Source organism: Coregonus clupeaformis, chromosome 7 (assembly GCF_020615455.1).
Source record: "Coregonus clupeaformis isolate EN_2021a chromosome 7, ASM2061545v1, whole genome shotgun sequence".
Classification (NCBI taxonomy): Eukaryota; Metazoa; Chordata; class Actinopteri; order Salmoniformes; family Salmonidae; genus Coregonus; species Coregonus clupeaformis.
Window position 1 is genome coordinate 62,150,930 of NC_059198.1, and position 19,081 is coordinate 62,170,010.

Sequence of the window (19,081 nt, forward strand, 5' to 3'; positions counted from 1 at the left end):
AACAGTAGTTATCAGTGTTCTAATCTAAACGTCTGATCTGCCACTAAATGTCCAATCAGGCTAAAGTCGTGCTTCAAATGGCCCCGCCCCTTTTGGGGCGATTTCAGTCAGGTTGAAAATCGCCCAGGAGTCTCTCATAGACTATCATGTAAAATATTTTATTTTTCAAATATCAGAGCTTTCAATACAATCTCTATGGGTTCCGGGAGGGCTTGCACTTACGCGCTTTCGTCATACGTAACATAAGTAACCATGAACATAACTAAGAAAAGAGCGGGTAGCAGCGTCAATCAATTCACGTACAACTGTCAAGATGGCTAGCTTTGCGAGGCAAAGATGAAACTGAGGGCTCCACCAACCCTGGTATTTTTCTTGGACTTGTCAACTTTGTGGCACAATTAGATGAGGTGTTTGATGACCATCTTAAAAATGCTAAAGTTTTCAAGGGCACATCAAAGACCATTCAAAACGAGCTACTGGAGTGTATGCTAGCGGTCATGAGGGAACATATTGTGGAGGAGGTGAAGTCGGCGAACTTCGTAGCTATCCAAGCTGACGAGACCACGGATGTTTCTACACAGACACAGCTGGTGCTTGTGCTGAGGTACATAGATAGCAACCACAAAGTGCAGGAGCGCTTTTTTGAGTTCCTTCCCATCTCGGAATCAACCTCAGTCTCAATTGCCAGTGTGCTTTTGGAGAGACTGAACGGTCTTTTTGCCGACGACGAGAAAGTCAAACTCATTGCGCAAGCTTACGATGGAGCCAGTGTGATGAGGGGAGAGAAGGCTGGTGTGCAGCAAAAGGTGTGTGAGCATTTCAAGAATGTCCATTACGTGCATTGCTATGCGCATCAGTTGAATTTGATCATGCAGCAAGCTAGAACAGTTTCAGTACAAGTAATGTAGCCTCTCTCTCTCTTTGTCCCTCCCTGTCTGTCTCTTTAACACACACACGCCCAAATCAGTTCACAGTTGATGTTGTTTAAAATAGTTATTTTTCATTTTTTTTAAAGTAAAAAAAAAAAAAATATCTGTTCATGTTCATTTTTACAAATCTATACAATTGGCCAGAATATGGTTGTTCATATTTACAAATCTATACAATTGGCCAGAATATGGTTGTTCATTTTTACAAAGCCATACAGATAGCTGTGTTTACCTTTTCTATAAATTATTTTCAAATTCTGTTTTCAGGCAAAATGTCTATCACTGTTCATTTTCACAAATCTATACAAGAGGGCAGAATATGGAAGTCTATAAAAATGTCTTATTACCAATAACTTGCATCAATGTTTTCAGTAGCCTCTATCAAAAGCTCCTGCTTGCTTGTTGTGAATTATGCTCAGGTGCACATATTTCCAATTCAACCATGAGGCCTTTTTGAAGCAAGTAATGTGTATATCAGTATTGACTTATATGCTGCCCCTGTCTTCATGTTGTTGCTGGACATATCTTTTTTAAAATGTGTGTAGGTCACCTAAATCATCAGAAAAATTGCCCCCCCTGAGAATTTTTTCAGGAGCCGCCACTGGTTTGGACCATGATAGTTAGTTGGTGATGTGGACACCAAGGAACTTGAAGCTCTCAACCTCTTCCACTACAGCCCCGTCCTAGTTAGTTGGTTTTTCACAAAGTGTAATGAATTAATACTACAGAAAAGTAAGCTGATACACAACCAATACACTAGGTGGTGGCATGCACCTATAACAATTGTTTGCGGATTGCCATAACACCAAAGAAGAAGACCACTTCCTCCACTGTCTGCTCAACTCGGTGAAACGGAAGAAGGACACATCCGCAGATTATTACGGAGGTTGCATTGCTGTAAATGCTTCATGGCCACTGCAGAGGTCTGATTAAACATACATCGGGGTTTACTGCTTCGCTGCACGGATAGCGCTGCTGTAATCAGTCTGGTAATTTATAGGCGACCCTTACTGGGCCTCAGTAAATTATTACTATCTGGACTCTCGACGAGGATGTTGTTCCAAGTGGCTCTCGGGTAGAGGTAGACGATAACAGACATCAGGATTCTTGGTGAATAGGGTGTTGAACGTTTCATTGTCTAATAGATCGGGTAAAATCTTAACCAGGATCTTTCTGGTGTGAGATTAGCCTACATTAGACGTTTATTTGTCACAACTTAAATCGAGTTTTGATATTTAAATGACGTTTGTTGCTCTGGTCTAGCTGTGACAAAGAAATTAACTGTAGTGTAGGCTAGCTACATATTTACTGTCACGTTTTTTTATTTGAAGAAACGCTCAAAAAAGAATACCTTAAACGATGGATCGGGTAAGTTTCGTTTACTTTTATTATATATCCAGCAGCTAGCCTCTTTAGCTAGCTAACACCAGTCATCTGAAAGTATCTAGCTAGCTAACAAACAGGCAAAGAAAGGTAGCTAACTGTAATTGTTCATATAAGGTTTGTTACACAAATAACTTCAGCCATTAGTTAGCTAGTTAGAACCAGAGAACATCGACACAGAAGCTAGCTAACGATAGCTAGTTCACGTCCAAATACCAGTCCTAAATTCATACTCAAAACATAGCTACATAAGTTCAAAACCAAATTGTCACGCTGCTACCTTACAATGCATGCAATACAATGGACTTTTGCAACACTAGCTAGCTATCTACTCCATAGACCAAGCTATGCTAAGCGCTCGCCATATTTCACAGTCAGACAGGACACAACTCAAACTGTAGCTGAGAAAACATATACACATGTAAACAGCACGTTGTGCAGTGAGCAAATGCATGTTGGCTAGCATCAGGACAAACTCACCAGTTTCAAACATCCAGAATAAATTCAAGAATGTGCCTTCTCCTGTCTTCTTGACATTTTAATCCAAATCTGTTTAGATCAACAGTGCCAATCTAACAACTCTGACAAATGACTGGCTTGATTGTTTTTACAGCTTTGATCTGGATGCTGGATTAGCCCATATTTTGGATATTTGTCAACAACTCTGCCATGCAGGCCATTCCAGTGGTGCGGTGGTCAATTAATTATGATGGTCTTGTAAGGATAAAAGCAAAGCTTTCTTTCATATACACTGAACAAAAATATAAACGCAACACGTAAAGTGTTGGTTTCATGAGCTGAAATAAAAAAATCAGAGAAATGTTCCATACGCACAAAAAGCTTATCTCTCAAATGTTTTGCACAAATTTGTTTACATCCCTGTTAGTGAGCATTTCTCCTTTGCAAGATAATCCATCCACTGACCTTGGGCTGGGGACAATAAAAGGTGAATCTAAAATGTGCAGTTCTGTCACATAACACAATGCCACATATGTCTCGAAGTTGAGGGAGCGTGCAATTGGCATGCTGACTGCTAGAATGTCCACCGCAGCTGAGAATTGATTGTTAATTTCTCTACCATACACCGCCTCCAACATCGAATTTATAAATTTTGGCAGTACATCCAACCAGGTCTCATAATCTCAGACCCTGTGTATGGTATCGTGTGGGCGAGCAGTTTGCTGATGTCGACAGTGCTCCATGGTGGGGTTATGGTATGGGCAGGCCTAAGCTACGGACAACGAACACCATTGCATTTTATCGATTGGCAATTTGAATGCACAAAAATACTGCAACGAGATCTTGAGGCCCATTTTGTTTTATGGTAGCTGTAACCAACAGATGCATATCTGTATTCTCAGTCATGTGAAATCCATAGATTAGGGCCTAATGAAGTTATTTCAATTGAATGATTTCCTCATCTGAAGTAAAATCTTTGAAATTGTTGCATGTTACGTTTTTTATAGTTCAGTATAATTTAAAATAAAAGCTTGAAAAGGTAGTGGAATGGGATTAGTGTGGTGTGTGTGTGTGTGAAGTATCATTGTATGCAGTAAAAATCAAAGTGTGGGAGCACCTCCTATAAGAGTCTGAATTGGGCAGTTTGACAATGTTTGACTCATAAGCAACCTGCATAAACATAGTTTGAAGTACAGTAGACCAACATAGCTACTGTAGTAGGTTAAAGCTGCGTGCTGGAAAACCTTGGTAGAGCATGGGTGGAGGAGGGATTGTGGCGCTCATGGGAATTTCCTTTTTCAGTTTCTGACCATTGCCTACTTTTCACTTAAAACATAGTTTTACTACACAAATAGATGTCTTGACTGTGATAAGGGCACAGGAATATGTGTGTCTACTAAATTGCATACACACTGTAAAATAGGCTACTTTAAAGGCAGACTCAGCAAAATGACGCCAGCACTGCAGACATTTTTATTTTATTTTTTATATATATTTGTATCATTCCAAGATGGCGTAGCAGTGCGGTCGTGGTTTTTTCTGTGTCCTAGTGTAAATAGCCAGTTTCTTGTTTTTTGTCTATTTTGTATATATTTCTCAATTTTACTTTTCATTCTTTAACTAAATATACTTTCCTGCAACCCGCCTCATCCAACGTGGAAAGGATTCTATTATTTCTTTATAACTTTTATCAAGAACCTTAAGCTGAAACTAGTCTAGCTGCAACCGAATGGCTACATGCTATTAGCCACCGTTAGCGTCTTCACCATTGTCCGTGGCCTGCACTACCCACCAGCCAGCTCTAGCTCTAGCCTGGACAATACGTCGGCCAGTCTGCACAGTGTGCTATCGACCCAGAGCATATCGGACTTTCTACCGGAATCACTGGACCCTAGCGCCGGATCATCGCAACCAGCTAGCTGCAACCTGTTGTTGGCTAATTACCATTGCCCCTTAGCAAGCACCAGTTAGCCTTGAGCTAGCCTCGAGCCAGGCCCATCTCCCGGCTATCTACCTCTCTGTCAACCGGACGGGAACTCCTAGTGTTGACACTGAGCCCCGCCGATCCAACACGACTGGTTTGCCGACGAAATCATCTGATGTGGTTTCAACAGGTTTCCCGTTACGACGTTGACCACGAAGATCCATCTGCTAGCCCCGGCCCGCTAGCGCACGCAAACTACAACTGTGCTTCCTGCTCGCTGTGCTGAAGCACCAATTTGAACTGCTCTCGGACTCACATATTGCTGTTCACTGGACCTTATGATCACTCAGCTGCACAGCTGATGCCTGCTGGACTGTTCCTTTACACGGTACCCTGTCCTGTTTATTCTGTTTAGCTTCAACCTCAGCCCAAACTTTATCGCCATTACCAGTTGTTGTCTTAGCTCTCTCTAATAACACCTGTGATTGCTTTATGCCTCTCTCCCATGTCAATATGCCTTGCCTATTGCTGTTTTGGTTAGTGCTTATTATACAATTTCACTGTAGAACCCCAAGTCCCTCTCAAACTGCCTCAAATAGTTCCTTTGTTCCACCCCCCATACACGCAGAGACCGGCTCAATCGGTGCCTCCAGTGATGCTATCTCTTTCATTGTTATCCAACGCTTAGGTTTACCTCAACTGTACTCATATCCTTCCATATCCTTTTCTGTACATAATGCCTGAATCTATTCTACAACACCCGGAAATTTGCCCCCTTTATTCTCTGTACCCAACGCACTAGAAGACCAGTTCTTAAAGCCTTTAGTCGTATCCTTATTCTACTCCTCCTCTGTTCTTCTGGTGATGTAGAGGTTAACCCAGGCCCTGCAGCCCCCAGTATCACTCCTACTCCCCAGGAGCTATCATTTGTTGACTTCTGTAACCGTAAAAGTCTTGGTTTTCTGCACGTAAATATCAGAAGCCTCCTTCCTAAGTTTGAGTTATTCACTGCGTTAGCACACTCCGCCAACCCTGATGTTCTAGCAGTGTCTGAATCCTGGCTTAGGAAGGCCACCAAAAATTCTGAAATTTCCATCCACAACTATAACATTTTCCGTCTAGATAGAACTGCCAAAGGTGGTGGAGTTGCAATCTACTGTAGAGAGAGCCTACAGAGCTCTATCATACTATCCAGGTCTGTGCCCAAACAGTTTGAGCTCCTACTTCTGAAAATCCACCTTTCCAGAAATAAGTCTCTCACTGTTGCCGCTTGCTACAGACCCCCTTAAGCCCCCAGCTGTGCCCTGGACACCATATGTGAATTGATTTCCCCCCATTTATCCTCAGAGTTCGTACTGCTTGGTGACCTAAATTGGGATATGCTTAACACCCCGGCCATCCTACAATCCAAACTAGATGCCCTCAATCTCACACAAATTATCAACGAACCTACCAGGTACAACCCTAAATCCGTAAACATGGGTACCCTCATAGATATCATCCTGACTAAGAACAGATATAGCCCCTGGTTCTCCTCAGACTTGACTGCCCTTGACCAGCACAAAAACATCCTGTGGCGTACAGCATTAGCATCAAATAGCCCCCGCGATATGCAACTTTTCAGGGAAGTTAGGAACCAATATACACAAGCAGTTAGGAAAGCAAAGGCTAACTTTTTCAAACAGAAATTTGCATCCTGTAGCACTAACTCCAAAAAGTTTTGGTACACTGTAAAGTCCATTGAGACTAAGAGCACTTCCTCCCAGCTGCCCACTGCACTGAGGCTAGGAAACACTATCACCACCGATAAATCTACAATAATCGAGAATTTCAACAAGCATTTTCCTACGGCTGGCCATGCTTTCCACCTGGCTACCACTACCCCGGCCACCAGCTCTGCACCCTCCGCTGCAACTTGCCTATGCCCCCCGCTTCTCCTTCACACAAATTCAGACAGCTGATGTTCTGAAAGAGCTGCAAAATCTGGACCCCAAAAAACATCTGGGCTAGACAATCTGGATCCTTTCTTTCTAAAACTAGCCGCCGAAATTGTCGCAACCCCTATTACTAGCCTGTTCAACCTCTCTTTCGTAACGTCTGAGATCCCCAGAGATTGGAAAGCTGCCGCGGTCATCCTCCTCTTCAAAGGGGGTGACACTCTTAACAAACAGATCACCGACCATTTCGAATCCCACCGTACCTTCTCCGCTATGTAATCTGGTTTCCGAGCTGGTCATGGGTGCACTTCAGCCACGCTCAAGGTCCTAAACGATATTATAACCGCGATCGATAATAGACAGTACTGTGCAGCCGTCTTCATCGACCTGGCCAAGGCTTTCGACTCTGTCAACCACCGCATTCTTATTGGCAGACTAAATAGCCTTGGTTTCTCAAATGACTGCCTCGCCTGGTTCACCAACTACTTCTCAGAGTTCAATGTGTCAAATCGGAGGGCCTGTTGTCTGGACCTATGGCAGTCTCTATGGGGGTGCCGCAGGGTTCAATTCTTGGGCCGACTCTTTTCCCCGTGTATATCAATGATGTCGCTCTTGCTGCTGGTGACTCTCAGATCCACCTCTCACGCAGACGACACCATTTTGTATACATCTGGCCCTTCATTGGACACTGTGTTAACAAACCTCCAAACGAGCTTCAATGCCATACAACACTCCTTCAGTAGCCTCCAACTGCTCTTAAACACTAGTAAAACTAAATGCATGCTCTTCAATCGAACGCTGCTGGCACCAGCCCACCCGACTAGAATCACTACTCTCGACGGGTCTGACCTAGAGTATGTGGACAACTACAAATACCTAGGTGTCTGGTTAGACTGTAAACTCTCCTTCCAGACTCACATTAAGAATCTCCAATCCAAAGTTAAATCTAGAATCGGTTTCCTTTTTCACAACAGCCTCCTTCACTCATGCTGCCAAACATGCCCTCCTAAAACTGACTATCCTACCGATCCTTGACTTCGGCGATGTCATTTACAAAATAGCCTCCAACACTCTACTCAGCAAATTGGATGTAGTCTATCACAGTGCCATCCGTTTTGTCTCCAAAGCCCCATATACAACCCACCACTGTGACCTGTTCGCTCTTGTTGGCTGGTCCTCACTACATATTCGTCGCCAAACCCACTGGCTCCAGGCCATCTATAAATCACTGCTAGGCAAATCCCTGCCTTATCTTAGCTCATTGGTCACCATAGCAACACCCACCCAAGTATGCGCTCCAGCAGGTATATCTCACTGGTCATCCCCAAAGCCAACACCTCCTCTGGCCGCCATTCCTTCCAGTTCTCTGCTGCCAATGACTGGAACAAATTGCAAAAAATCTCTGAAGCTGGAGACTCTTATCTCCCTCACTAACTTTAAGCATCAGTTGTCAGAGCACCTTACCGATCACTGCACCTGTACACAGCCCATCTGAAATTAGCCCACCTAACTACCTCATCCCTATATTGTTATTTATTTTGCTCATTTGCACCCCAGTATCTCTATTTGCACATCTATCATTCCAGTGTTAATACTAATTGTAATTATTTTGCTCTATAGCCTATTTATTGCCTTACCTCCATAACTTGCTACATTTGCACACACTGTGTATATACAGTGAGGGGAAAAAAGTATTTGATCCCCTGCTGATTTTGTACGTTTGCCCACTGACAAAGAAATGATCAGTCTATAATTTTAATGGTAGGTTTATTTGAACAGTGAGAGACAGAATAACAACACAAAAATCCAGAAAAACGTATGTCAAAAATGTTATAAATTGATTTGCATTTTAATGAGGGAAATAAGTGTTTGACCCCCCTCTCAATCAGAAAGATTTCTGGCTCCCAGGTGTCTTTAATACAGGTAACGAGCTGAGATTAGGAGCACACTCTTAAAGGAAGTGCTCCTAATCTCAGCTTGTTACCTGTATAAAAGACACCTGTCCACAGAAGCAATCAATCAATCAGATTCCAAACTCTCCGCCATGGCCAAGACCAAAGAGCTCTCCAAGGATGTCAGGGACAAGATTGTAGACCTACACAAGGCTGGAATGGGCTACAAGACCATTGCCAAGCAGCTTGGTAAGAAGGTGACAACAGTTGGTGCGACTCTTCGCCAATAATAATAATAAATAATAATAATAAATAATAATATGCCATTTAGCAGATGCTTTTATCCAAAGCGACTTACAGTCATGTGTGATTACATTTTTACGTATGGGTGGTCCCGGGGATCGAACCCACTACCCTTGCGTTACAAGCGCCATGCTCTACCAATTGAGCTACAGAGGACCAAATGGAAGAAACACAAAAGAACTGTAAATCTCCCTCGGCCTGGGGCTCCATGCAAGATCTCACCTTGTGGAGTTGCAATGATCATGAGAACGGTGAGGAATCAGCCCAGAACTACACGGGAGGATCTTGTCAATGATCTCAATGCAGCTGGGACCATAGTCACCAAGAAAACAATTGGTAACACACTACGCCGTGAAGGACTGAAATCCTGCAGCGCCCGCAAGGTCCCCCTGCTCAAGAAAGTACATATACAGGGCCGTCTGAAGTTTGCCAATGAACATCTGAATGATTCAGAGGAGTGGCTCAAGAAGAAGCACATTAAGGTCCTGGAGTGGCCTAGCCAGTCTCCAGACCTCAATCCCATAGAAAATCTGGGGAGGGAGCTGAAGGTACGAGTTGCAAAACGTCAGCTTCGAAACATTAATGACTTGGAGAAGATCTGCAAAGAGGAGTGGGACAAAATCCCTCCTGAGATGTGTGCAAACCTGGTGGCCAACTACAAGAAACGTCTGACCTCTGTGATTGCCAACAAGGGTTTTGTCACCAAGTACTAAGTCATGTTTTGCAGAGGGGTCAAATACTTATTTCCCTCATTAAAATGCAAATCAATTTATAACATTTTTGACATGATTTTTTTGTTGTTATTCTGTCTCTCACTGTTCAAATAAACCTACCATTAAAATTATAGACGGATCATTTCTTTGTCAGTGGGCAAACGTACAAAATCAGCAGGGGATCAAATACTTTTTTCCCTCACTGTATATTTTCTGTTGTATTTTTGACTTTATGTTTTGTTTTACCCCATATGTAACTCTGTGTTGTTTTTATCGCACTGCTTTCCTTTATCTTGGCCAGGTCGCAGTTGTAAATGAGAACTTGTTCTCAACTGGCTTACCTGGTTAAATAAAGGTTAAATAAATAAAATAAAATAAAAATGAGCGAGATGCAAGACTATGCTCTCACACAGTCGCACACAGTGTCTGCACATATGCAAGGGTACGCTTCACGCTGTTCCAGCATGTTAGCCGTGGGACCAAAACAATGGAGAAGTTTAGCATTGCGCTTCAACTTTCTTGGTTATTGCGGAAATTAAGCCACTAAGCTGTTTACTTTGCATCTAGCCTACGTCATATCGCTGAGTCTACCTTTAAACTCACAATATGCTGTTCTGTTCTTTGAAATGTTTTTAATTTCCTAATGTTTTTAAATTCCTGCTTAAAGATTTATTAGACTGTTTAAAATGCGTAATTGTTGGAATCTTCTTGTATAGGCCTACCTCAAGTCCCGGCAGTGTGTTAACTTAATTTAAAATATTTTACTTAATAAATAACTTAGTATGTGAATACCCTGGTCCTTCCCCAACCAGCAGTGCAGCCACCAGTCCCATGGGTCCCCTCAAGGAGGTACAGTGAGGGAAAAAGGTATTTGATCCCCTGCTGATGTACGTTTGCCCACTGACAAAGAAATGATCAGTCTATAATTGTAATGGTAGGTTTATTTGAACAGTGAGAGACAGAATAACAAAAAAAAATTCCAGAAAAACGCATGTCAAAAATGTTATGAATTGATTTGCATTTTAATGAGGGTAATAATTATTTGACCCCTCTGCAAAACATGACTTAGTACTTGGTGGCAAAACCCTTGTTGGCAATCACAGAGGTCAGACGTTTCTTGTAGTTGGCCACTACGTTTGCACACATCTCAGGAGGGATTTTGTCCCACTCCTCTTTGCAGATCTTCTCCAAGTCATTAATGTTTCGAAGCTGACGTTTTGCAACTCGTACCTTCTGCTCCCTCCCCAGATTTTCTATGGGATTGAGGTCTGGAGACTGGCTAGGCCACTCCAGGACCTTAATGTGCTTCTTCTTGAGCCACTCCTTTGTTGCCTTGGCCGTGAGTTTTGGGTCATTGTCATGCTGGAATACCCATCCACGACTCATTTTCAATGCCCTGGATGAGGGAAGGAGGTTCTCACCCAAGATTTGACGGTACATGGCCCCGTCCATCGTCCCTTTGATGCGGTGAAGTTGTCCTGTCCCCCAAAGCATAATGTTTCCACCTCCATGTTTGACGGTGGGGATGGTGTTCTTGGGGTCATAGGCAGCATTCCTCCTCCTCCAAACACGGCGAGTTGAGTTGATGCCAAAGAGCTCGATTTTGGTCTCATCTGACCACAACACTTTCACCCAGTTCTCCTCTGAATCATTCAGATGTTCATTGGCAAACTTCAGACGGGCCTGTATATGTGCTTTCTTGAGCAGGGGGACCTTGCGGGCGCTGCAGGATTTCATTCCTTCACGGCGTAGTGTGTACCAATTGTTTTCTTGGTGACTATAGTCCCAGCTGCCTTGAGATCATTGACAAGATCCTCTCCTGTAGTTCAGGGCTGATTCCTCACTGTTCTCATGATCATTGCAACTTCACGAGGTGAGATCTTGCATGGAGCCCCAGGCCGAGGGAGATTGACAGTTATTTTGTGTTTCTTCCATTTGCGAATAATCGCACCAACTGTTGTCACCTTCTCACCAAGCTGTTTGGCGATGGTCTTGTAGCCCATTCCAGCCTTGTGTAGGTCTACAATCTTGTCCCTGACATCCTTGGAGAGCTCTTTGGTCTTGGCCATGGTGGAGAGTTTGGAATCTGATTGATTGATTGCTTCTGTGAACAGGTGTCTTTTATACAGGTAACAAGCTGAGATTAGGAGCACTCCCTTTAAGAGTGTGCTCCTAATTTCAGCTCGTTACCTGTATAAAAGACACCTGGGAGCCAGAAATCTTTCTGATTGAGAGGGGGTCAAATACTTGTTTCCCTCATTAAAATGCAAATCAATTTATAACATTTTTGACATGCGTTTTTTCTGGATTTTTTGGTTTTTATTCTGTCTCTCACTGTTCAAATAAACCTACCATTGAAATTATAGACTGATAATTTCTTTGTCAGTGGGCAAATGTACAAAATCAGCAGGGGATCAAATACTTTTTTCCCTCACTGTAAAGTGACAGACAGTTGTAGGGTACATTGCTTCATAAAATAAGCAACAACCGCCTATACCAATTCCAGGATTGAATTTAATCATATCAATTTAGCAGTTTTTTAAAGTGTTAAATAATGTTATGGTGTTAAATAATGTTTTATAGTGTTCAATAATGGTAGGCCTACATCAAAGTTAATTTTTTTTATCTGCAGGAACAGTTGCACCAATGGCCCTCACACTAGCTCCACTTCTGCATAGATTCAATGTTAAGGAATCCCTTATTATCTTTCCTTCCTCCGAAAGTGTGCACTTGTTCACTTCTCTTCACTGGTTTGAAAGAAAATGACTGGTATAAAACATATGGTGGATACTCCCACTAGAACATGACTCCACCAATCCAATGCTGTTCATTTTTTCAATCTTTTTGGTGCAATTTTCTAAAGTATATGTTACATTTTCACATATCTAAGCACAAAAATCTAAACAGATTATCAAAATGTTTCAAAACTCTTAGGCCATTTTCATTGTATTATTTTTTTTTAAAGATTTTGCTGTCATTTATTAACAATACATTTAAGTATCATTTAATCAAACTGCTTAAAACTGAACTACTAAACGTTTGAAATTATGGTGTAGTGTACAATGCGCTGCTGAAGTACTTGGGTGGTAATTTACGTGTGACTGAAATTCTGGGTTTATCAAGATTAACTCAGGGGTGAAAGATGTGTTCAACTCTAATGAATGTTCACTCAAAGGTTCTGAACATAATACAGGGGGCATTACAAGTGTTATCAGTTTTGACATTTGTACTAAGAGTAAAAAAATAAAGATAACCCTTCCATTTGAAAAATGTGCCAAAGTGATTGACATGGTCATAAAAAACAAAAAAATATCATCAGTAATAAGGTCCTCAATCAGCTTTTTGAATTGCCCTATAGGCACCAAAACATCAAATTTAAGAACATTTTGAGGATTGTTCCACAAAAAAGGTGCAAGAGTGCTAAAAGCTGATTTACCTAACTCAGTAGAGACCAGAATGCCAACCAATTTTCTGGTAGAGAATGCAGTGATGAGTACTAAGATTGTCAACCGTAATAAAGCGTAGTGCGCTATGATAAACTGCATCTAACGGCTTTAATGAAGTGGCAGCTGCGTTCATATAGATGTCGCCATAGTCTTGAACCGATAGGAACGTTGACTGAATCATCTGCTTTCTACTATTTAGCGCAAGGCAGGACCTATTTCTATAGAAGAAGCCCATTTTTATTCTCAGCTTCTTAACTAACTCATTAATATGATTTTTAAAAGACAGCTTTTCATCTATCCAGATGTCTAGATATCTGTAAGCAGGGACACGATCAATATGGACACCATCCAAAGTACATATGCTTAAATCATCAGTTATTTTTATGCGCTCTAGAGAATATATACTTAGTTTCATCTGCATTCAATACTAATTTCAGGTCAATAAAGTTTTTCTGTAATACAATGAAGGTACACTGTAGTTCAGGTAGCCTGGTCAACAGCATACACAACAGCATCATCAGCATACAAGCTGTGTGCCAATCATTAGGACCATCATGTTGGTCTTGTGGTGAGCTGTGTGCCAAGCATTAGGACCATCATGTTGGTCTTGTGGAGAGCTGTGTGCCAAGCATTATGATCATCTGTGTAGAACAGAAGTTCTCATTTTATTTCCTTGTTAGCTTTTAGGATGAAGTCTGCCTTCAGAGTCTCTGGGGATACTCTTAGCTATTTCTTTTTTAATTTCTTTTTTCCTGACTCACTTGTAACAGTTTCAGGATACGTGAAGGCAAGGTCTCTGAAACAATGATTAGAGAATGTATCCATCTTCATCTCCATAGTAACCTCTTTAAACAATGGACTCTGCTCTAGAATGATGTGCATGTGACTCTTGATGAAAGCACTTATTTAAATAAGGCACCTATAGATGCATGCTTTTTAAACAATGCATGAATAATACAAATAAAATCTAATTGTATTTGTCACATGCGCCGAATACCGTGAAACGCTTACTTACAAGCCCTTAACCAACAATGCAGTTCAAGAAATAGAGTTAAGAATACATTTACTAAATAAACTAATGTAAAACATTTAAATAAAAACTAACACAATAAAATAACGAGGCTATATACAGGGCGTACTGGTACCGAGGGAATGTGCGGGGGTACAGGTTAGTCGAGGTAATTTGTACATGTAGGTTGGGGTAAAGTGACTAGGCACAGATAATAAACAGCGAGTAGCATTAGTGTGAAAAACAAAGAGGATGGGGTGTCAATGTAAATAGTCCGGGTGGCCATTTCATTCATTGTTCAGCAGTCTTATGGCTTGGGGGTAAAAGCTGTTAAGGGGCATTTTGGACCTAGACTTGGCACTCTGGTACCTCTTGCCATACGGGAGCAGGGAGAACAGTCTTGGGTAACTGGAGTATTTGACAATTTTTTTGGCCTTCCTCTGACACGCCTAGTATTTAGGTCCTGGATGGCAGGAAGCTTGGCCCCAGTGATATACTGGGCCGTACACACTACCCTCTAGCGCCTTACGGTCGGATGCCGAGCAGTTGCCATATCAGGTGGTGATGCAACCGGTCAGGATGCGCTCGTTGGCGCAGCTGTATAACTTTTTGAGGATCTGGGGACCCATGCCAAATCTTTTCAGTCTCCTGAGGGGGAAAAGGTGTTGTCGTGCCCTCTTCATCACTGTCTTTATGCATTTGGACCATGATAGTTTGTTGGTGATATGGACACCAAGGAACTTGAAACTCACGACCCACTCCACTACAGCCCCATCGATGTTAATGGGGGCCTGTTTGGCCCTCCTTTTCCTGTAGTCCACGATCAGCTCCTTTGTCTTGCTTACGTTGAGGGAGAGGTTGTTGTCCTGGCACCACACTGCCAGGTCTCTGACCTCCTCCCTATAGGCTGTCTCATTGTTCTCGGTGGTCAGGCCTACCACTTGTGTCGTCAGCAAACTTAATGATGGTATTGGAGTCGTGCTTGGCCATGAGTCGTGGGTGAACGGGGAGTACAGGAGGGGACTAAGCACGCACCCCTGAGGGGTCCCTGTGTTGAGGATCAGCGTGGCAGATGTGTTGTTGTCTACCCTTACCACCTGGGGAGGCCCGTCAGGAAGTCCAGGATCCAGTTGCAGAGGGAGATGTTTAGTCCCAGGGTCCTTATCTTAGTGATAAGCTTTCTGTGCACTATGGTGTTGAACACTGAACTGTAGTCAATGAACAGCATTCTCACATAGGTGTTCCTTTTTGTCCAGGTGGGAAAGGGCATTCATTTACTATTTATATTTGACTACTTTTACTTCACTACATTCCTAAAGAAAATGATGTAGTTTTTACTCCATATGTTTTCCCTGACACCCAAAAGTACTCGTTACATTTCGAAGGCTTAGCAGGACAGGAATATAGCCTAATTCACACACTTATCAAGAGAACATCCCTGGTCATCTCTACTGCCTCTGATCTAGCGGACTCACTAAACACATGCTTCGTTTGTAAATGATGTCTGAGTGTTGGAGTATGCCCCTGGCTATCCGTAAAAAAAAAAAATTGGGCCTCGACCTTTGCCTCTCCCGAGTCCGTACTGGAGTTGCAGCGATGGGACAAGACTGTTAACTACCAATTGGATATCACGAAATTGGGGAGAAAAAGGGGGTAATAAAAAAATATATATATTTGGTCTAATGATAATCTATGTACAATACTTTCTGCTGTCAACAGGACAGAGCTAGCCAATCCCCCTCCACGCTGCCAGAGTCCCCGGGTTGCAACTCTCCCGATAGCGCCTTACTGCAGGGTCTGAAGAAGGTGTCTTCGTGGCTGGTCGACTGCAGGAAAACACCAGGGCAGAGTGGAACTTCGAGAGGGGGACACGAGGAGGAGGGAGATGGAGATTTCATTTCATCAAGTAAGAACAATGTTGTGTGTGGATTAGACCCCAATCTGCTTCTGAAACTTCTGTTAATTGATTGATTAAAAAATATACACTCAGTGGGCAGTAAATTGTTGATCCAGTTTCGTGAACATAGGGGTGTACCTAATAAACTGCCCTCTGAGTGTATAAAGGATAAGGGTGGCAGGTAGACTAGTGGGTAAGAGCGTTGGGCCAGTGGCCAGTTTATTAGGTACACCCATCTTTTACCGGATCGGACACGCCTTTGCCTCCAGAACAGCCTGAATTCTTCAGGACATGGATTCTACAAGGTGTCGGAAACATTCCACAGGGATGTTGGTCCATGCTGATGCGACAGAGTATCACAGTTGCTGCAGATTGGACGGCGGCACATTCATGCTGCCAACAGCCCTCTATATTTCATCTCAAAGATACTCTATTGGGTTTGGTCAGCAACAATGTTCAGATACGCTGTGGTGTTAAATTGTTGCCAAACGTGTGCCAGGAAAACATTCCCAACACCAGTACACCACCGCCACCAGCCTGTACTGTTGAAACCACTCTGGATGGGTCCATGGGCTCATGCTCTACACCAAATCCTGACTGCCATCAGCATGATGCAACAGAAACCGGGATTTGTTGAACCAGGTAATGTTTTCCAATCCTCAATTGTCCAGTGTTGATCGCATGCCCACTGGAGACGCTTCTTGTTTTTAGCTAATAGGAGTGGAACCCGGTGTGGTTGTCTGCGGCAATAGCCCATCCGTGGCGAGGATCTACTATTTATGCGTTCCGAGATGCTGTTCTGCACACCACTGTTATTTTTCGTGGCCCGCCTGTTAGCTGGCACGATTCTTGCCATTCTCCTTCGACCTCTCTTATCAACAAGCTATTTTCACCCACAGGACTGCCGCTGACGTTGTCTTTTGTTTGTCACTGGTTTTGCCTATTCTAACGTTCAATCAAACAGTAACTGAATGTCTCAATACCTGTCTGCCTGCTTTATGTAGCAAGCCACATCCACTTGACTCACTGTCTGTAGGTGTACCTAATAAACTGGTCACTGAGTGTACTGTATATTGATGATAATTGTTGTTTATGGGCCCATATTTCATAAACCTAGTTATTCAATGTCTTTGATTCACAGGGGATCTCGGTGGGAGGGGCTTATCATCTGCGGAACTTCAACCACATGATACTGACGAGGCAGAGAAGAGTTTATCCAGATCAGAACACTTCAAGAAACACCAGCAGAGACGTATAGGGAAGAAACCTCACTGCTGCTCTGACTGTGGGAAGAGTTTCACTAGCCGGAGTTGCTTCATTATCCACCAGCGGATTCACAACGGCGAGAGACCGTACTGCTGCTCTCTGTGTGGGAAGAGGCACATCTCTGCTGGGCGTCTTAAAGAACACCAAAGAATCCATACAGGAGAGAAACCTTACAGATGCTCACAGTGTGGGAAGAGTTTTGCTCTATCTAGCACCTTAAAATCTCATCTGAGAATCCATACAGGAGAGAAACCGTACTGCTGCTCTCTGTGTGGGAAGAGTTTTACTGTATCTACCGCCTTAAAATCTCACCTTAGAATCCATACAGGAGAGAAACCGTACTGCTGCTCTCAATGTGGGAAGAGTTTTACTGTATCTAGAGCCTTAAAATCTCATCTGAGAATTCATACAGGCGAGAGGCCTTACCCCTGCCTTCTTTGTGGGAAAAGCTTTGTTAGTGCAGGAAACCTAACCATACACAAGCAGATACACACTGGAGAGAAGCCTTATAGCTGTGATCAGTGTGGAAAGAGCTTTGCTCTAGCTTCTGTGCTGACTTCACACCGGCGCATACACACTGGAAAGAAACCTTTTAGCTGTGAACAGTGTGGAAAGAGCTTTGCCGTAACTTCCTCCCTGACTAGACACCAGCGAACACACACTGGAGAGAAACCTTATGTCTGTCTATGTGGAAAGAGCTTTGCTCAGTTAGGGACAATGAAAAGTCACCAGAAAACAAAAACGTGCCGTATTTCATCTCCCTCCTATACGGCACCGGTTCCAGATCCCTAAATGAAGGATAAATAAAAAACCTCTAGTAAACAGTCATATCCATCTCCCATTCTTAAACAGTTGACTTAGTCTTATCAACATGGTAACCTCTGTGGAGCCTAAATTTAGCTGTGATCTAGGATCAGGTCTCCCCTGTGTCTATGTAATATCACACATTGTGATTTAAATGGATAAATGTTATCATAGAATATGTCATAGTAAACCTGTCTGTGTGTGTGCTCATAAAACTAATCAATAATACATTGGATAATAATATCCATGTGGTCAAGGCAAGAACTATGCATGCTGTGTCTTGTAATAACTTTTAGATTTGTAATGTAATATCTTGTACTGCAGAAATGGAACGTAAATCACAGAAAATAGATGCTGTGGTGGCAGCTGCAGAGAAGTATTTGGGTATATGAGACTTTACTTCAGAAGAGTTACAGGGTATTTTGAGTGGTGGTGTCCTGTCCTCCCAGGCCATTGGGATGGTGGAGGAGCAGATCGGGTCAAAGTAGTGGAATGGGGTAGTGGGTTTTCAATGAGTGTAGGTGGCAGCTGCTGAGAAGTACCTGGGTGTACAATATTTTACTGCAGAAGAGATATAAGATGTTTTGAGATAAATAAATAAAAATAGATATACAATATACATTGTAGAATTAAAGTGAAGACATCAAAACTATGAAATGACACATATGGAATCATGTAGTAACCAAGAAAGAGTTACACACTTTTTTATATTTGAGCTTCTTCAAAGAAGCCACCCTTTGCCTTGATGACAGCTTTGCACACTCTTGGCATTCTCTCAACCAGCTTCATGAGGTAGTCACATGGAATGCATTTCAATTAACAGGTGTGCCTTGTTAATTTGTAGAATTTATTTCCTTCTTAATGAGTTTGAGCCAGTCAGTTGTATTGTGACAAGGTAGGGTTGGTATACAGAAGATAGCCCTATTTGGTAAAAGACCAAGTCCATATTATGGCAAGAATCGCACATATAAGCAAAGCGAAACAACAGTCCATCATTACTTTAAGACAGTCAATCCGGAAAATTTGTGCAGTCGCAAAAAACATCAAGCGCTATGATAACTGGCTCTCATGAGGACCGCCACAGGAAAGGAATACCTAGTTACCTCTGCTGCAGAGGAT

The 19,081-nt window shown here is 42.6% G+C and overlaps 1 protein-coding gene across 2 annotated transcripts; it reads left to right on the top strand.

Moving 5' to 3' along the window:
• Positions 1-1,771: 1,771 nt before the first annotated feature.
• On the top strand, positions 1,772-18,756 carry LOC123491246 (zinc finger protein 239-like). Of its 2 annotated transcripts, XM_045221463.1 has the most exons (3): positions 1,772-2,297; positions 15,715-15,901; positions 17,034-18,756. In XM_045221463.1, the coding sequence occupies exons 1-3, from the start codon at positions 2,289-2,291 to the stop codon at positions 17,948-17,950; spliced, it is 1,113 nt and encodes a 370-aa protein (XP_045077398.1). In that variant the 5' UTR covers positions 1,772-2,288; the 3' UTR covers positions 17,951-18,756. The 2 variants fall into 2 exon arrangements, with proteins under 2 accessions (XP_045077398.1, XP_045077397.1); XM_045221462.1 differs by lacking the exon at positions 1,772-2,297 and having other exon boundaries at positions 15,612-15,901.
• The last annotated feature ends 325 nt before the right edge of the window (positions 18,757-19,081 follow it).

What these genes read in the sequence shown, in the direction of transcription:
- LOC123491246 (XM_045221462.1), top strand. Translation starts at nt 15,688, where the DNA reads ATGTACAATACTTTCTGCTGTCAACAGGACAGAGCTAGCCAATCCCCC. An exon ending in TGGAGATTTCATTTCATCAA is followed by an intron (nt 15,902 to 17,033) that starts GTAAGAACAATG and finishes TTTGATTCACAG; the next exon opens with GGGATCTCGGTGGGAGGGGC.